Raw genomic sequence first — 20,765 nt, 5'->3', positions numbered from 1 at the left:
AAAATATGGTATTTTATTTAAATATGTAAAAATAGAAGTTAACGTTTGAGCTTTTTTTTTTTCCCCCAGAAACTCTTAGGCATATTCTATAATCTGTTCTGAATAAATAGAATAAAGGCATATTAACTGTTAGGCAACTTATTATAATTGAAACATTACTGTATGTAATTATTAATCTAGGGAAAGATCAATTTTTAAAAAATGGGATTAGATAAGTAGCAGTGATTCAAATAGTGGAGTTTTTTTTCTTATGAAAGAAAGATTGGTAATTTATTATGAATGACAGGGTTTGACCTTTTCTCATAAAGGAAAATTACTAAAGTAAACTGATAGTGATTTAATAGTGATGTTTCTCTTTACCTTTTATTTTATGTGATGTTGTATAAGGAAAACATCAAAAATAGCAAAACCTTGGAAATAGAAATATTGAAAAAAATTTAGTCCTTGTCAAATGAGGATGAAAACTGATTTGATTATTTAAATCTACTGCCAAGGGGGGAAAAATTGGTAGGCTGTTCTCCATTTTGGTAATGATGGCAATTAAAAAAAATAGTTTGGACTAATTAGTAATATATATATTACTAGAATATATATAATAGTGACTGGGGACATACTGACCTGCCAAAAGATAAGAGTTGTTTGATGAAGTTACATATGTACCCTAACTCTAATACTTTGCAGTGAGAAGTTTGGTAAGTAATTTAACCTCTCCCCATTCCTACCCCTACCCCCTACCATGCCTCTTTTTACATAATTATGAATTTTCAAAAGATGAATGCAAAGCTTTTTAATTATTAAATTACTGTAAAATTCTACATAATTAGAGTGAAAGCAAACTGATAGGAAGCAAACAGAAGGCATCTTTTTAAAATTTTTAAATATTCTTTTGTTGAAATAAGATTTAAAATAAGATGCTACTGATAAATAAAAGCATTTTATTCTTAAATCTAGGTATCTTCAAAGAACAGTAAAGCATCCAACTTTACTACAGGATCCTGATTTAAGGCAGTTCTTAGAAAGTTCGGAGGTACCATTTCTACTTTAAATTTTTATATGTAAATGTTCTCATTTTTTATTATCAGTGTAGTAATTTATATAAGTATAGGTGTTCAGCAAACAGCTGCATTAATAAATGGATTAAAACAATGTGGGTTTTTTTTTGCTTAGTGCTTTAATTACTTAACTAAATTCATAGCAATATCATAATATCTTCTTCATATCAATAATTGTAGGATGATTATTCCCTTTCTTGAAATATATTAAAACCAGATTTAAAAGAAAAGCTTACAAATAGTCTAATTCTGAATACCCTAAGTCATTGCTTAGGCATTGTGTTGAAATAAGTTTATTCCGACCTCATTTTAGAGATAGTTGAATGTGGGTTTGTATGTCTACATTCTAATAGTCTTATTAAGGTTTTGAAATGGAAATGTGTGATTTGAAAGAACTTTAATTATAACCATGCTGATCTTTATATTTGGCACATTTTGTCCTCTAATTGTTACCGTATGAGATTTTTTAATCTACTTGAACTTCAGAATTGTTAAAAAAAAAAAAAAAAAAAATCCAAATCGCACAGCCCTAACTAAGCATAAGGAGATTTTTCTCAAGACTTGCTCCTTTTCTCCTTTTAAACAGTTTATATCTGCTAGCAAACAGGTGGCCAGTGTTAAGGTGCTTGGCAATTTCTTAATATATTTTGACAAACAGAGTGTTGTTCCATCTAAATGTAAACGTGCAGAAGAAAAACAAATGGAAAGTCTATTTTTTAAGTTTTCCTTTGAGAATGTACAAGTAGTGTATTTGAGAAATTAGATCTCACTATTGAAATGTATGAGAGTGAAGAAAATACAACCTCCTTTTTTTCTTTTCTTTTTTTTCGGGGGTGTTATGTGGGAGCTGTCCCTTTTGTGGCCAGTTAAACCTCTAGGCTTTTAACCGGTTTGTTTGCCCTTATTTGTCATTCAATTCCAGCTGCCTAGAGCAGTTAATACACAGGCTCTGAGTGGAGCAGGAATATTGAGGATGGTGAACAAGGCTGCCGACGCTGTCAACAAAATGACAATCAAGATGAATGAATCGGATGCAGTAAGAGCTGATTTTTCGACTTGAATAATGAGATGAATTAATGAGCCCAACAATTGCATTTTAAAGCTGTACAAGTAGAAAATAGGATATTAATTTGCTTATTGAGTTTAGTTCTCAGCACATCAGTTGACCACCATGGTTATACATGGTTAATTCGTTGCCTTAAAACAAGGAATGTAGCTTGCTATTGGTAACCTAATTTACACTGGTTTGTTCTGGCTAAATTAGCTCCATTTTTCATTTTTTCTTAGTGGTTTGAAGAAAAGCAGCAGCAATTTGAAAATCTGGATCAGCAACTTAGGAAACTTCATGCCAGTGTTGAAGCCTTGGTCTGTCATAGAAAAGGTTTGTCTTGTTATTTATATGTTTAACACTGTAAGTTAATTCAGATATTTTATTAAGTTTTATTAAAATTGATTATTTTAAAGTTGTGAAATGAATAGTTTTAAGAGGATGTTTTCTATTTCAACTTTGTTACTTAATATTTTTTGTTGTATTTTAATCTTCTAGTTTAGAAGGAGAAAAATCTTAGGTGTGTAAAAGTATATTTTGAATTTTAGATTAAAACTGCTTGATTATTAACTCTTTGTTAAACTTATACTGAATAAATGAAGATGTCTTATTGATAACTCTTAATAATTAAAGAATAAAATTCAAAAATTGATATTTGAAATGTGTCTTTAAAATGTAGTTTTGTGCCTATATTTCCTAAAGAACTGTGAAGCATTTGCTTTATTTTTCAACCACAATATTTAAAAACCCAGAAAGGGGAGTGTTTAAAATTCATGAAAAAATTGAGTTCTAATTTTTTATTCCATTGTGAGGTGTTTTTGGTTTTGTTTTATTTTTAAAGAATACATGACTTCTAGAACTATCTTTTTGAAACACTTAGTAATTATCTTTCTAGAACACTTTCTAAACCACTTAGTAAATAATTTATTACTTGTAAGTGCCATTATCAGTAATACATTGCAAAAAAAAAAAGCAATTACAAAAATCTACTAATATATTTCTTATTGAAAGTGGTTTATAACAGTTTTTGCTATTTATATCCTCTCTTAGGGAACATTTTATGGTTCTTTAAGAGAACTTTACAAAATGCAGAGGAACAGAGCAAATCCAGGCAAAATAATCGTTAGTTCTTGACATCTGTTTTTCTGTTTGATGTGTTTAAAATGATCACATTCAAAAATTCTTAATATATCACTAAGCATTGGTGTTGCACACAAAGAAAAAAAGAATAGAATTTATGTGAATTATATATACAGTTTTGCCCTGCTTTCTTCCTGTGAGCTAAATAATAATCTCATAAGAATTGTTATTTTCAATGATAAATACATGTTTAAAGGCCATATAATGTAATACAAATCAATTGTGAGTGTTCCCAGTGCTTTCCATATAAAAATATTTATTTTTTGTCTTTTTTAGGACTATACAGAGAAGCACTTAGGAGGAGAATGGGAAGGGAGATTATTATATTAAATTTTTAAACATAGTTTATGCAGTGTACTTTTAAATTTTCAGTAGAGCTCTGAACAGTTGACACTTACATGCCCAAGGCATTTTAATGACTTTTTTTATGTTATTATTTTAAAATATTTTTTTATTTTTTAATTGGAGCTTTACAGTGTTATTTTAAAATACTTGAGCAGTTTGTAAATAGATAAAATTTAAAGAGAATATAAAATATCAATGCAATATTTAAGAACTTCACTAGTGAACACTAAATGAATACTTTTCTATTTCAGAACTTTCAGCCAACACAGCTGCCTTTGCTAAAAGTGCTGCCATGTTAGGTAATTCTGAAGATCATACTGCTCTATCTAGAGCTTTGTCTCAGCTTGCAGAGGTTGAGGAGAAGATAGACCAGTTACATCAAGAACAAGCTTTTGCTGATTTTTATGTGTTTTCAGAACTACTTAGTGACTACATTCGTCTTATTGCTGCAGTGAAAGTAAGCCTTATTTTGTAATCTTCCTTGAATTTTTCATACTTCAGTGTTTTGCTTATAAGAAGAATATGGTTTCCTATTAGGCATGCATTTAAATATGTAAATTACATACTACACTAGTATCTATAAAATGATTTCAAGATGATTATTCCTAACTTAATATTCTCTTCCCCATGACTTAGTACCATAGACAGAATTGATGTTTTTTAAGGGATCCAAGGGTGCCAAATACGGTAAAACCAGTACATACATACTTACATATTCACATATAGAAGTTTGCAGCTAACTGATAGCATTAGTTTACTCTTTCTGGCATGAGCTGAAGCTACCGGCTGGACTCTGTTCTCATTAGTAAAGTTACAGCAAGTCAGACAAAACCAGAACTGACCGACTATTGCATGAATATACTTAACAGTGACTTTAGCGTGAGTTTAGACTATAAGAAAATATTTTGTGTGGTCACCGTGTGTTTATAGATGACATGGGACTAGATTAGATGAAGAACTGTGTTTTCAAGTTGTAATGTCTAAGGATGAGCAGTCTTAAGTTTCTGAATAACTGGGAAAGTAATCCTGTTAACTAATAAAAATTAGTCTTTTACAGATATCTCGGGTATTCAGGTAATTGAACTGTTACTTTGTCTGTTACATATTTTGGAATGTACTTTTTAAGATCTGATGGTTTCTTTAAAGTATTGTTATGAACATTAGTTATCATGGAATAAGGGGAACTGGAAGTTTACTTTGAATTCAAACATCTAGAAAGTTAATGTAACCTTGTTCCTTCCTTTCTTACACAAAATTTTTTCATCTTAAGTCTGATCAAATTGGTATTCATCTATAATCAGAACATTGATGCATTTCATCTTTTAGATGATTCTGTTCTCAGGCTAGTGACAGTTACTGCTAGAGGGTTCTTAGCACTTCATAGAGGCTCCTTCTTAGGTTTTGGTTTTGCTAAATTACCAATTTTGTTTGTATTTACTCTTAGATGTCACTCTTTATATTCCTGGTGGTTAATTTTTCTTTTCAGTTATTTAAAGATGTTAATATAGACAGTTATCAGAGTATACTTCATTTTAACTAGGCAACTTGTGATACACAGAAGTCCAGTTTATAGATAATGGTTCTTGTTTCTCTGCCACCTACTCTCACCTCATTCCAAAACTCCCACTAGCATGAGAGCTGTTGTTAAAAAGAATAACACCTCCAGAAAAAACCTGTGGGTTCAAAAAGGGACACTTGGCACTGTCTATTATGAGAGGTAGTACATGCTGACAAGAGCTACCTGGGAGAAGACTCCCTCTCAGTGTTCGTCTGTGTGATGGATGCTCATCCTTCAAAAACAGCTTTTCTCATACTGCCTCTGCCTTCTTACTGCATTTTTGCATCTCATGAAGTTACAGTTATATTCACATCCCAGAATGTTTCCTGCAGAACGCTTACACTGAAATATGTACCACAGTCAACTAAGTCTTTGAGATAATGTTTGTGATATCCATGTCTTGTGGATTCAGTGTGGGCATTTAATAAATCTCAGGACTGTCTAGTAGTAAAAAATGAAATAGACATTTAACTTTGTTTAATCCGGAGGCTTTCAAATTCATATGAATAGGAATTCTTTTCCACTTAATGTCCTTTCACATATATGGAACACCCTTTGGGAAATACTAAATTAGTATGGTCTGTGGTCAAGTTATACGTTAAGATACATTAAGCTGTTTCAGATTGATTTTCTACTGAAACCTAGCCCAACTCAATTTCATAACGTAGTTGAGAAATTATGAATGACATAATTTTTTTGGTAATTTTTATGATCTTTATCTTTTGTTTTTAAATTTAAACTAATTCATTTGTATTTCAATAAGTAATACGTGCATAAAATAATTCTAGCAGCCCTAAAAGGTAAATTTCTTTTCTACCTAAGACCTCTAATCTCTCTTCCCTCAGTCAAATACTGTGAGGTGTCTTTACAGAATTAGCCATGCATGTATATGAAACTGATTTTCTTTTTTTTCCTTCTATCTCTTTTTCTCAACCACCTTTTTCTCTCCATTTATCTCTTCCTTCTTCAAAAAGGAGCATACTATATGCACAGTTCTTTGCCTGCTTTTTTTACCCACTCCATTTCTAAGAGATCTGTTTATCAGTTTATGTAAATATATTTTCTAATCTTTTAAATGGTTAATCATATTCTGTCATTTAGCATATAGATAGACCTTGAATTATTTGATCAGTCTAACATTAAGTATTTTGATAATAACTCTTTGGGCATAAAATCCCTAGAAGTAGAATTACTTGACCAGTGGATATATGAATTTTAAATGTCCATGATCACTGCCGTGTTACTCTCTAAAGAGGTATAACTTTTAATTTCTTTAGTTATTGTGAATGTAAGCACTTTTACAAACGGTAAGCCTTTTGCATTTCTTTTTTTCTATGAACTGTTTGTGTCATTCGCCCAGTTTTCTTTTAATTTTTTGTCTTACTGATTTCTGATAGCTGTTTAATACTACTTAGCCCTTTGTTCTATCTGCATTGAGAGTATTTTTCAAAATGATGGTAATTTTGAAGCTAAAGTACTTTGAGAACTAGCTTAAAATTAAAGTGACTGTGCTGAAAACAGGAGAAATTGGTGTCTTAAAGAAAGAGATAAAGTTCATCTGCTGAAAATACTCCCCAGTTCTGCCCTTGAAGCCAGAAAATTCCTGTTTTCCTCTTTTGTACAGCCTCTGACATCTGGGACTCCACATTTTGGGTAGTACTGTTAACTGACATGTATTAAATGGTAAACTCGTTACATACATTCTCATGTGTTGGCCTCCTGTGAACCTCTAGAGTAGGGTCAGGAATTCAGGTAGTAGTTTTCAAAAAGTGTTTTCAGCACTAGAATTCTTTATAAGGAATTCTTACTCTGAAAGTAAATGTATAAAATATATAAAATGTAATTTTTTAAAAAGCCAATAGATGAATTCCCCAAGGAGTTTAGCATCTTCATTGTTTGTCTATATAATCAGCATTCTTTCAGGACTCCAGGAATCTGGGCCACATACTTTTGGATTCACTGAATTGGAATATGGTATTAATTAAATTAAAATGGGAAAAAATAAAATTGTAGTGTCAAATTTCCTGGTTGGCTAGGAAAACTGCTTCACAACTGCAACCTTATCTAACTTAGACTAGCTTGCATACAGATAGGTACCATAAAATCGCCAGGGATGTGGAGTCTAAAGTGAATCACCAGTCTAAATGTTTCCTTCTTACAGATGAAACTGATTGTACCAGAGTGGATTAGTATCTTGCCATGCAGAGGCATACATTAAGTTATAATTTGATTTTTTTAAATATATTTTTTATTGAAGGATAATTGCTTTACAGAATTTTGTTGTTTTCTGTCAAACCTCAACAATAATTTTATTTTTAAGATCACATTTTTAGAAGATTAAGTGTGGTTCTGATTCTTTCTTTATATTCTAGTGTTAGAAGGGTGGAAAGACAAATGAAAAAGTTAATTTTTGTGGAGTTAAGATTAATTTTTTTCCCCAAAATAACCAGACTTTAATCGTTTTGCCTTTATCATGGTTCCTGTATCTGTTCCACAGTAAACATGTGATGATTCTGGAATATTATGAAATAACCTGGGCAGAGACCAAATTAGTTTCCATTGAAAAGGCCCGTTGATATATATTAAGAACTTGAGCAAATATTGAAATTAAAGGGCTTTTTAGTTCGTTTCTGCCCTGTATTGGTAAATATTTTAAATAATAAATTTAGTTATTGAACAGAGGAATTTAAAAATAAAGAGCTGATACAGCTCTGTCCCTTTAAAGGAAAACTAGGCCTTAAAATTTTAAATTACTTTTAAAATTTGTGTATATGGTGAGGCACAGGGATTGATTCTTTTAAATGATAGTGACTTTTGGAATGTTATTTGTGTTAGATTTGTTACTTTTGTGATTTTGGCCCACTTTAATTTGACTGAAGCAAAATTAATTCATAATGAGAAATGTTTTAAGGCGAATATGGTCTTTTAAACAAGAAAAGCAAAGAGGACACTCAGACTCACTGCTGAGAGAAGAAAAATGACATGAGATGACAAATCTAGTAAAATGGATTTCAGTGCCTATAGATAGAGTGTTTTTAACTTACCAGTTTGTCTAGGATGTCTCTTGTCCTGGTTACTTAAAATGTGTATGGTCTTTAAGAACTCTCGGTTGACTTGGAGTTTTTAATATTATTGCCCACATTTTAATAATATACAAATACAGTACTAGTATTTTTCTAAATACAGTCCAATTATTTTTTTGCCTACTAAGTTATTATTATGTGCACTTCTAGTAGAAATCTAGTTAATCAACTACATTTATGTGTGTGTGTTACTTATATGTAAGCCATAATAGTATCTTCTAATTATTAAACATCTGGTAGGTTAAGTCACTGTGCATGCTATATACTTTTTTCAGTTTATTTCTAGTGCATAAATCTAGATCTCATTTTCGTCTTTTATATATGAGAGAACTGTGGATTATAGAAATTAAATGAATTGACTTTGGGTAATTTACCCAATTTTTGGGGTATTTTGGGAATTTACCCAAAGTTTTAAGCAACAAAACTAGTATTTGAATCCAAATTTGATTTTTTCCAAAGCCTACATTTTGAAAATACACAATCTAGGTGCTTTCTTCTTCTTCAAGTTCTTATAAAAACATTTATTAATTTACTGTTTCTTGATCCAGAACGCTTTACTTGGAATAAATGAAAATAACTGTTTCACCTATTAATGCTTGATTCATTTATTCAATTAATAAAAAACAAAATCCTCCACATCCAGTTAGAAAAGGGATTACTGTTGTATTCCATCCTGTCCATCAGTTTTTTGTTTTTCTAAAGAAATTTCTAGTAACTGTCTTATTTCTGTTAACTTGTTCTTGCTCTGCCAAACCCCTTGAAAGAAGTCATGGAGTGGGTTAGATTTTTCTGTTTTTCTTTTTTTTGTCTATTTCTTCATTAGGTTCTGCATACTAGATACATACATCCATTTGCCCTTTTCATCTTGTGTAAGACTCTCTCTCTTTCCCCCATCCCCCATTTTGTTATACCTTTAAATTGTTTGGCTTTTCTTTTATTTGCTATTGATAATCTCTTCCACTACATTTTTACTTTACTTTGTTATCTTACAGCTTTTCCAATTTACTATTTTCAATTTTCTGACATATTTCCAAAACTTTTGATGTTTCCATCTGCTTTTGATATTTTAGTAGGAAAACTTTCAATTGTTGATATGATACCAGCATTTTCCTATTAAAAAGTCTTTCTTCAAGGCATAAAACTCTGTTAGAAACCTTGTTATAGGCCACATTTTAAACCCTCCAGTCTAGTGAAATGAATTTTGTATATTTCATCCAGTTATGGGTGGGTTTTTATTTTTATGTAAATGAGTATGGAAATCTACTTCCTTCGATATTAGCATGTTTATTTTCAGTATCTTAGTATAAAGAATAGCATATAAATACTTGGTTTTATTGTTTTCAGTATGTAGCACTTCTGGTATTTTGAAAGAATTTCAGTGTTAGCTCCCAGTTAATAATATTATGTCATTCATTTATAGGGTGTGTTTGACCATCGAGTGAAATGCTGGCAGAAATGGGAAGATGCCCAAATTACTTTGCTCAAAAAACGTGAAACTGAAGCAAAAATGATGGTTGCTAACAAACCAGATAAAATACAACAAGCTAAAAATGAAATAAGAGAGGTGATTAATATAAAATGCTTTATTTATCTTTTACCCAAGTTTTCCATAAGTCATTCATATATGCATAATTTTTCATAAATTTTTTTCTGAACCATGCTACACCTAGCAATTTTTTTCATAATTTGTAAACTGTTTTAGAATTATTTTAGCGTTTTGATCATCATAAAAATCTCCAGCAGCTTTTGTTACTTTCACATAATTATGGAACGGATAAAGAAGCATACAGGGAAAGCATTTAAATTAACCTTTCTTTTGAGATGCTTTGATTTCAGAGAGTGACTTGTGTATTACCCCCCATATATGTACTATATATGGTCTGCTAGCAAATCTGTGTGAGTTTATTACAATGTGTACACTTCTCTTGCCATGCTTCAATAAGGAAATTGAAGAGGTATGACAACCTTTATTTCACTTACAGTCGAGGGGCCTGCTCCGCGGAGCGCGTGCCCGTTCGGTCACATAGTGGGGAGGAGCCTTCCATTGCTTAACTCTTCATTTATTTTATTTCTAGCTGTTCCATTGGTCACTGATCACAGCGTTCATTGTTTCTGTAGTGAGTTTAATGTTTACTAATAGCTCTTCACTAGACCATAATTGCATAATTTTTTTTTTTTTAGTCTGGACATTACACCATCATAAAAATGTTTCCTAAATGTATGTCACATTAATTTTTCTAATGATTTCCATGGGCATATAAATTGTGATGACCATGTCTTCTTGAAATTAAGCAAATATTTTTTATATATTTTGAAATAATTTAGTTGTATAAAGAAATGAGAGGATTATATTCTTATCACTGCTGAATTATTTGATGGTGAACTTTATATTCGAAATCTTTTTCATCTCAATTAAGATATGGAGATTGTAATTCATTAAGCACTATAATATCCTGATCTTGATTATATCTGACAGTAAAATATTAATGGAAATTAAGCTGATACTGCACTTCCACTCCTGGAAAGTTAGATACAAGTTTGAGTGACGCCAAACTGGGTCTTGCCAGTGGTGAGCTTTCAGGATTTTTAGGCATTGCATTATAAATTAAATGAGTGGTCATGACAGCTAGTTCTAATGATTCCTCCCAGGCAAGATTTAAAAATGTGCACCTTTTGTTTTTGTCAGTGGGAGGCAAAAGTGCAGCAAGGAGAGAGAGAGTTTGAGCAGATCTCTCAGACGATTCGAAAAGAAGTGGGGCGATTTGAGGCAAGTATAGTAACTTTATGCTTTTCTTAACAACGTGGGCACATTTTGCTGTGATACTGTGGTTAAAATCAAATTTAGTTTTGTACTAATGGAGCTTTTTTCCCCCACTTACTATATTTTAACAGAAAGAACGAGTGAAAGATTTTAAAACTGTTATTATCAAGTACTTAGAATCATTAGTACAAACACAACAACAGGTAAGGTAATTTTTTTTTTTTTACAACTTACAGACCTCTAGAACTTGCTTTTGATGTACTTTTTTATTTTAAAGATGATAACCGATGAAACGAGCTTTTAAACTTCAGAAGCAATAAATGGAGTAGAAAAAATCAAAGCTAGCAAATGGAAAAGAAAATGGTATAGTGGAAGTAACTGGAAATCCTCAAGTCCTTTTTGGGGTTCCCTGGTAGCTCAGGTAGTAAACAATCTGCATTGCAGGAGATCCAGGTTCGATTCCTGAGTTGGGAAGATCCCCTGGAGAAGGAAATGGCAATCCACTCCAATATTGTTGCCTGGAGAATTCCATGGACAGACCATGGGGTTGCAAAGAGTGGGACATGACTGAGCGACTTAACACTTTCACTTTGAAGTTCTTTTTGCCTCTATTCCTAACCCCAAGGAGAGAGATAGGTTTCTCAATTTTAGACTTTTGAGAAACATGCTATACTATTTTTCCTTTTTTCTGTCTTCCCAGTTTTATTTCTCTATTGATCACAGCTGTTTAAATACATTCTTATAGTAAGTTCTCTTTCATACCAGCTAGAACTTAAACTAAAAACTAAGTTTTGAAGGTTTTTAAAAAAATATTGTTTTGATTTTTGCTTTAGTTTGTGTGGGTTTCACGTTGATTGTATACCACAAGTGGCATTTGTCTCCTTAAATAGAGAAAACCATGGGTTTTCATTATAGTATAGTCTGTAACAAGATAATAGAGGTTTTTTTCCCCTGTGTATTTTATGTAACTTTGAGTAATATATCAAATTACTTAATGTCTTGAACAGAAGGATTTCTTCCCCAGTTCTTTTAAAGCTATGTAATAGATTAAATTTTTAAATTAGGTGATGACATTGTATCTTCAATTTTTTTAATATATTTTAAAATATATAAGTACTTAGTTCATAAAGTCAGATTTTTTAAATGTAAAAATTAGGTTATATAAGCTTGTTTTTAAAAGAATTGTTTTAAACTTAATGTTAACTTTTCACGGCAATCTGTACTATTTTCTGGACTATCCAGGAAAGACCGACAGCTAATAATTCTTTCCAGTCTCTCTTTTTCCCTTTCTTGCTTGGATGTTTTCTTTTCTTCCCTCTTTTTTTAATCATTCTTTTTTGGCTGGCAATAACATAAAATGTAAATATCCTCTGAATTAGGAGATGTTATCACTTTATATTGGAAAAGCTCATTGCAGTTTTATTATTTAAGGTAACCTTACATAGTTTACACTAGCAAAACTTTTTATATATACAATTTTGCATAAATTAATCTTAAATTTTTGGGTATTTTTTTAAATTGTGTTTTTTATTACAAAAATTGAAATTAGCCATGAATAGTTAATATTTTTAAATAATTAAAAACTATATTGACAAGCTGTTTAAGGGAATTTAGATGGTCCCTTTAAGAATCAGACTTTAGTAAATGTTATTTATTGTTAGCTAGATTTTTTTAATGCTTCATGGAATATATTATATATATATGACAGGTTATAAGAATATCTTTTATTATCATCCACAGCTGATAAAATACTGGGAGGCATTCCTACCTGAGGCCAAAGCCATTGCCTAGCAAGAAGATTATTCCTGTTAAGAAGATCTTGGATGCTTGTTCCAGTTATGCAGAATTCCATAGTGAAATCATTAAAAACCATCTAAATAAACCACTATATATTTTATGAATTACATGTGGTTTTTTATAAATATATATTCTGACATTTTATTACAAGCTGCATGTCCTGACCCTCTTTGAATTAAGTGGACTGTGGCATGACATTCTGCAATACTTTGCTGAATTGAACACTATTGTGTCTTAAATACTTGCACTAAAAAGTGCGCTGCGAGGCCAGAAAATTTTACAATATTTTTTCTTTACAGTATGTTCTGTAGTGTGTTCACCCTCTTTATGAAGTGAATTATCAATGCATTGATTAATGTTCACTTATACATTCCTGTACAGAAATTATGATTTTGTGATTACAGTAATAAAATGATATTCCTTGTGAAGTATTAGTAACAAATTATTTGGGTATGTAAACATATTAGAGATCTTTTGAAAGCATTTTAATACAAAGAAACTTTTTCTTTTAGATGTATTTAGGTGATGCTATGATCATTAATTTTTTAATTGACCAAAAAAGCTGAACTCTTTCATTACTAAGTCACTAAATGAAGGTTAATTAAGTTTTGTTTTTGCAAAATCATCATAAACCAAAGAACATTAATCTCTTGGTTCAACTTTGGGGAATGCTTTTGTCTTGAGTAAAGGAGTAATAGTTGTCTTTGCTTGTTTTTTATCCTTTCCTATTATAAGTGCCCAATTTAACAATTAAAAAAGTATTTATCTGTTTCTGTTACAGGTCCTATGGATTTTGCTCATCTTCTATTACCTTCAAAGTCTAAGACTTTGCATATATTTAATTTATTCCTTACCTTGCCTTTATGTTTTGTTTTAAGCTAAAAGATCATCTGTGGTCATCATTGACAGAGAAAAGTGCTGTGCTTAAAATACCCAGTTATTTGATGAACAACCAATGGTAGTGCAAAGAAAATTTGAAGTAAAGTGAAATTTGTCTTTGGCAGCCATCTCACCTATTTCTGTATCATGTTTACATGGCAGTTACATAATCCTTAATGTTGATGAAAATTTAAGTTGTGACTAGCATCAGGCTTTTCTTAAAGATGCTCCTCTTCTCAGGCTTAACAATTGTATCTCCCTTCTGGAAGGGTAAGATGTACGTGTGACTGAGTCTTTTCTAACAGCTTACTGAACACAGTTAACATAGCAGAGTATCCTCAGGCTATGTTTGCTTCCACTTATTTTAGTTGAAATTTTTAGCCTCCTGTAGGTATTGTTCATATTTATAATCCTAGAACCTAGAAGAATACCTGATACTTATAGGTTAATAATAAAGACTTGATGAATTGAACAGAAAAGAAAAAATCCTGGACGATGCAAAATAATGTTTGCTGTCTTAAGAACAAGGAGAAACTGAATCGGAAATAGTACAGTCTTCTGTTGTTGCTTCTCTTGGAGGTGACTGAGATACTTTTAAGAAATGAGTAATTCATATTAATATATATCAGATCCTACCTTGTCTCGTTAATATTGAGCAAAATACAGGCTTCCTGGGAACAGTTTCACTATAATGATGTTTTAGTATTCGGTATATAGTTTTGTTACTTCCGAAGATTCAGTTTACACATAGGATAGTAACTTAGTTATTCAAGCAGAAATCTTCAATTCTGCTGTGATATATTTATAACAACCTTCAGGACCACCAAATAAAATAATAAATATTTTCATACTTAAGCTGAAGAGAGTAACAGACCTGAGTCTATTTCAGATTTCATTCCCATTAACAATCTTTTTATTAAAAGATAGAGTATTGGAAATTTCAAATAAATTATGTGAGCCTCTGAGACAGGATTTAATTTCTTCAGCACTACATTCATCTTTAGCCATCAGTCTTCACATCTTTTATTCCTCTTACTAAAATACTTTCATTCCAAGTAAATAGAACAGCAAGAGCCTTCATAGTACAGTTCATATAATCTTTTAGTTATAAACATACGCGTTTAAATTTTTTTTCTCTTTAACCAGATAAAAGTTAAAGAAGGACTAAGGCAGCATAATACAGCGGAAGAAACTGAACTTGGAGTCAGCATACTTGTGTTCAGTCTTTATCACTCAGTAGCTGTGTGACCCATCTATAAAACAAGGGTATAAAACCGACTCCTAAAGTGCCTTTCTACTTTAAAGTATGTTGTTTACCAAGCTTTAGCATAAATATTATTCTATTAGAGAGTCAAATTCTAATCAAAATCACCTTCTATTAATAAAGTAAAAGCAAGGCTAAAGCAAAATAAATCTGTATAAAAATTTCTAAAATGTAAGGTAAGTTTTTTTTATTGTATTTTTGATGAGGATTTCAACTATCCATCTTCTTTTTTATACATACATATATATATATTTATATTAATCTCATACCCTTGCTACATTGTTGGCTACTCTTTAACCTTTTTATTATTCAGATATAGCAAAGTTATACCAATTTCTTGTGTAGATTGTTCCATAAGTGGCTTTTAAATATAAAATAAGTCTCAACAAATCAGGTTTCTTTAAAGGAAGGAAATCAGATGAATAAAAACAGAAGATTATAGTCCTTCAAAAAAATTACTTTTTGATGTCTAAGGAAGTTACAGAGATTTTTGTTTTTCTGTCCTATAGCACGTGACTAGTTATAAAACCAAATGTCTACTTCACTTTCTTGTTACGGCTCCCTGCATGGGCAGTCATGTGACTAACAAGACTCAGGACTATAGATAGAAGGAGCAGAGGTCATCCTGTTTTAGAGGAAGGAAGGTCGCTGGTAGGAGGGAAGACAACAGCTGTGAAAAGAAAGTGCAGTCACTGACTTGAGATCTTTGGACACATTTCCATATCCACTAGCAGGAAATGTGTATGTTATCATGTCTGTGATATAATCTTTCAAAGTATTGAAAAAAAGAATAAAATCCAGAATCAAGTTTCATTTCTAATTCTCACAGTGATTTCAAGTAATAATGAAGATAAATGATTGGCCAGACACAGAAATAGCAAGAAGAGGGAAATTACTACAGGAATGGTATCAAAATTGTTGATTACTCACCTTTGTAATCAAGGCCATGAGGAGAGGTCACGGTGATCTGTGGATGAGGTCCTTAGTGTTACAGACCAATAGAAATACAGTGTGAGCCACATACATAATTTTTAGTTTTCTATACCCATATTTTAAAGAGTAAATGAAACAGGTAAAGTTAATTTTTAACTGAGTAGCTCTGAAATATTTTAGCATGCAATCCAGTATATTAAAAATTACTGTGATGTTTTACATTCTGTTTTTTGTACTAAATGTTCAATATCCCCTGTGTATTTCGCACTTTGTATGTGCATTCAGACTAGCCACATGTTAAGTGATCAGTTGTCACGTGTGGCTAGTGGCTGTGACTCTGGTCAGTTCAGATTTAGATAATTGCATGGAACTGGAAGAGGAGAGTTACGTCCAACAGCGATTTTTTTGTTTACCACTCCAAATCCAGTGAGGTGTTAAAAGCTAAATAAAAGGGACTTGGTGGTGGTGCTCTCAAAAGGTATAAGACAATTCGGGTATAAGACTTCGCGGCACAGTACTTCGCAAGTAGTGAGCACTCGGAACATTCAACAAATGGTAGCGCTTGATTCCCTGATGGAGAATTAGAGACTCTAGTACAACTTCCTTATTTTACAGGTAAGCAAACCCGGAACCTAAGTCATTATAATGAACTGGTTTTTCTTAAATCTGTTGAAACATTCTTCCTTGAAAATGTATGAAAAGATACATGAGCGATTCTTCTTCTAATCGTTAACATAGAAGTCTAGATAGTCCTTTGGTATACAGAGAATTTATTTCTTCAAACTGTTACTTCAGAAGTGGCTAAGAATAGAAAATGGTACAAAACAGGAAAGTTGTGGCTTGCTATCTGATCCTTTAATGCACATAAAGAAATTAAAAATCCTCATCTTCCTTCTTCTTGTCACATACTTTAATTCTCAAGAAATTGAATAATTTTAAGTATTTTTCTTAATACACTGAGTCAAATGGAAACTTTGTAACTAAAGACAATTAAGGTGAAGCTGCCCACTTGTTAATACACAGAATTTTTTTTTTTAATTAACACCAGTTAATAGGATTAAACTGATTTAAGGGACTGCTTTGAGGAAAAAAGTTCTATTTTAAATTTATATGTGTAACTGTTTAATAAAACTAAAATCAGACAGAATCTAACAAAACTGAACAATAAATTGCCTTCTTATTGCTTCCATTATCAAGTCTTGAGTTATCTTGATTTTAATGTATATTTATTTCCTAGATCTTTATTTCAGGTGGTTCTCAGTATATGTGTGTGTAAGTGTGTGTGGACTTGTGTGTGTACATGAGTGTGCATGCATGAGAGGAGACTTTAACCAACCCTTGCTGCTAAATTTCAGTTAAAAGTGCTTCCTATCTTCTTGAAACTGAGACACAAAATGCTTATGTTTTCATTTACATAGCTGAGATTTTTTTTGCCAAGACCAATTTGAGTTGATTCTATCTGTAAAATCTGTTCCCTTCTCATTTCTTCTCTTTCTCCTCACAAGATCTTGTGACCTTGATAAAGTCCAAATTTTCCAGAACCTGGTTTCAAACCACTTTTCCTGTCTTGATCTTACTCCGTGCTTTCACCCACCTTTTGCTTTAATCAAATGATGCCCCTGTCTATCCTCTTATGGGTCAGTGCTGTTGGTGTTGCCTTGTCTAAATTAACTTTTTCCTCTTTACCACCAACTCATTAAATCCTATTTAGTCTTTTATAAAGTCCACATCCTCCATATATCCTTTTTAGTCTTCTAACTAGAAGGAAGCAAGGAACTCCTGGATCTCCTAGCAGGACTTTGGTAACATTTTGCACCTTTCAGATTGTGTTTACTGATGTTTACCTTGCATTATAGCCGTCTTTCTACTTTGAGTAGTCTGTATGCTTCTTGAGGAACGACTGTGTTCTTGTTATTTCTTCTAGAACCCAGTATGGTACAATCAAGGGAGTGTAATGGGGTGATGAAATATACAATTATGCATCCAGCCTGACTGTTTGATCCCTGGCTCAAGAATCTACACCATTGACTTAGAGAAAGTTATTTTTCTCTAAAACTTAACGTTTCCTTGTTTGTAAAAGTTTCCTTATTTGGAAAGTAATAATAGTACCTGTTGAGGTGCTCTTTCAGGGGATTTAAGATAATTGATGTGACTTTCTCAGCAATAGCATGTACTTAATATTAGCTGTTATGCATCCAGCAAATGTTTACTGAATATTTAATCTCAGTCTGAACAAAATGTCCTGCATTTTTATTATTTTACCAGTCTTTACTGCTTCTTTAAAACAACAGATGTACACTTGGCTAGGATCTAAATGGACTTACCCAACAGAGTCCTTCTCAGAAAAGTCTGTCCCTAAGATCTGCTCTTAGAGCCCTGAGGCTGAGGATCAGGGATGGAGGGGAAGAAGGCTTGCAGACAAAATCCATTTTTTTTTTTTTTTTTTCAGCCAGCAAAAGCTTAGATCTACCCCCACTACAAAGATGCTGTAGTTAAATGAGTCTTGTCAGGAAACTAGAGACTTTTAAAGAAGCTTGGGGACAAATGAAAGAAGGGTGAGAGAAAAATGGGGCGACTGCTTAGGGAAAGTTTGTTTCCACACAGAAACATAGAAGAACCTTGAATGTGTTGTAGACTAAGGGAAGTAGTGATCAATGGAGAAAAAAGTGGGGAATAAAAAGATCTTGACAGCAATTGATGGAATAGTAATCATACAGCCAACTGTATGGTGAGGGCAGACACTGCAGTGGTAACTGAAAGGGAGGTGGGGGGGGATGGTAAGAAGAGGCCAGCATCACTCATTCATTCACTCATGGAGTATTTGTTCAGTCTCTGCTGCGTCAGGCACTGAAGTAATGGATTGGTGTCAGGGAGGAACAAGAAGGTTGTCTAGAATGCTCCCCTGATTTCTGGCTTTGATGACTTAGGATACTTTTGCTTTGAATAACTGAGATAGTATGAGAGAGTTCTGGGCATGGTATATTGTTTTCCATCATAGTTTATCACAGGATATTGATATAGTTCCCTGTGCTGTACATAGAGTAGGACTGTGTTTATCCATTCTGCATGTAATAGTTTGCATCTGCTAACCTCAAGCTCCCAATCCATCCCTCTCCCACCCACCACCCCATCCACCATGTTTTTGATGTACCTTTGGGCATCAAAGATGAAAATACATGAAAACATAAGTCAGGACTAGGTGTTGTGTCATCAAGTTAGAATGTGAACATGCTCTGTTCCTTGAAACCATGATTATTAATGAATGCCTTCTCAGAACAAATAAAATGTGACTCAGCCTGCTGAGGACAAAACATCACATACAAGTAACATCTAAGGGAAGAATGGAGGTGAATAAGTCAGGGAAGTGCAAAGAGCCTCAAGGGAAAAAGGGAGTTTCTTCCTCTGAACAAAAAGGAAGGGAAAGAAGAATTTCCATTATTTGGAAATAATGCTGAATGCTTTTATTTTTTCAGTGAAAAAGGAAATTAAACCACCATCAGGGAATACCAGCAGAAAAGCCAAAGAAAATGGGGGGCCACAGGAAAGTGGTAGATGTCTAGAAAACAGAAATCGAGAAGAGTCAGAGCTATGGATGAGTACCCACTTTCAAATAAGTTTGGAAATCATGAATTTAAAATGAAGTCAACCAAAATATCCTTTTTTTTTTCAGCTATGAGAAAGCAAGATAAAGTTTGGTTTATTCAAGATTAGGGATTGGTGGTATATGTAAGAAAGCCAAGGGGGGGAGGGATTTTGAATGATTTAAAAGACCAAAAAGATGAAGGTAAGTGAGGTGACAGGCACAGATTGGGGAATGCAGCTATGATGAGGTGAAAGAATAATTTTTCTGGTAAGAGGAAACAGGAGTCGAGAAAGCAGTCAAAGGAGGAAACCTGCGTTTAAGAAGTGACATTAATGTGTATTGCCACCTTTTTAAAAGAATAACTTCAATATGACAGCTGCATAGAGCTCAGTGCGACCAAGGTTATTTCTGTGGGTTCTTCAACTGTACTTTTTGGTTCGCTAAAGTATCGAAAGCTTTTTGCATGTTGACTTTAGTCTCTTGATTTTTAAGTTAATGTCTATCTCATCAAATCACTGCATGCGCATAGTCTGAAAACTAGCATCGGAAATATAAAACACAGTGGTTCTCTGCCTCACAAACCACGATTTCCCTGGTTCTTTTCCTCAAAGATAACCTCTTTCTAAGCTGTTTCTTCCAGCGTTTAAATACCTTCACATTTCTAAGTAGAATGCATATCCTGCTGTCATTTGAATCATCAATTTTAGACATCACATCTTTTTTTATGGCAAGTGGAGTTTTTCTCTTAGGCTACCATCCATCTGCTTCATATGCTCATCTCCCACTTTCAGTGTAGTTAAAAGTTTTTGGTTAAATCAGTATTTTCATTTTTAATGCCTTACAAATATCATTCACTGCTGAACGTTTTAGTATGTTTAATCGTTATTGTCTTCCTTAAAAAAAAAAACTTTTTAGAACAATACTAGAATTATATTAAAAAGGTAGTACACATACAGTTATAGTATACTTTGCTTCTCTTATTATTAACATGTTAGTGTAGTACATTTGTTATAATTAATGAACCAATATAGTTATACTATTAACTAGCATGTATGAATGCTGTCATGTCCAACTCTGAGACCCCATGGTCTGTACCCAGCCAGTCTCCTCAGTCCATTGGATTTTCCAGGCAAGAATACTGGAGTGGGTTACATTTCCTCCAGGGAATCTTCCCAACCCAGGGACAGAACCCTTCTCCTGCGTCTCTTGCATTGGCATGCAGATTCTTTACCCCTGAGCCACCTGAGAAGCCTGTTATTAACTGGAGACCATAGTTTATTTAGATTGCCTTTGTTTCTGCCTAATGCCCTTTTTCTCTTCTA

The 20,765-nt window shown here is 32.6% G+C and overlaps 1 protein-coding gene across 1 annotated transcript in view; it reads left to right on the top strand.

The window, feature by feature from the left end:
* Positions 1–13,212, top strand: part of SNX2 (sorting nexin 2) — a 58,197-nt gene extending 44,985 nt beyond the window's left edge. Inside the window, exons 8-15 of the mRNA XM_043912266.1 lie at positions 952–1,027; positions 1,975–2,088; positions 2,340–2,433; positions 3,837–4,042; positions 9,647–9,790; positions 10,913–10,993; positions 11,119–11,190; positions 12,728–13,212. Of these exons, the coding sequence (XP_043768201.1) occupies positions 952–1,027; positions 1,975–2,088; positions 2,340–2,433; positions 3,837–4,042; positions 9,647–9,790; positions 10,913–10,993; positions 11,119–11,190; positions 12,728–12,778 (838 nt within the window). The 3' untranslated portion in view covers positions 12,779–13,212. The remainder of the gene's footprint in view (positions 1–951; positions 1,028–1,974; positions 2,089–2,339; positions 2,434–3,836; positions 4,043–9,646; positions 9,791–10,912; positions 10,994–11,118; positions 11,191–12,727) is intronic.
* The last annotated feature ends 7,553 nt before the right edge of the window (positions 13,213–20,765 follow it).

This window comes from Cervus elaphus, chromosome 9 (genome assembly GCF_910594005.1).
Source record: "Cervus elaphus chromosome 9, mCerEla1.1, whole genome shotgun sequence".
In the NCBI taxonomy this organism is placed as follows: Eukaryota; Metazoa; Chordata; class Mammalia; order Artiodactyla; family Cervidae; genus Cervus; species Cervus elaphus.
The sequence above is the reverse complement of the archived record's forward strand: the minus strand, read 5'-3'. Positions and strand labels throughout refer to the sequence as shown.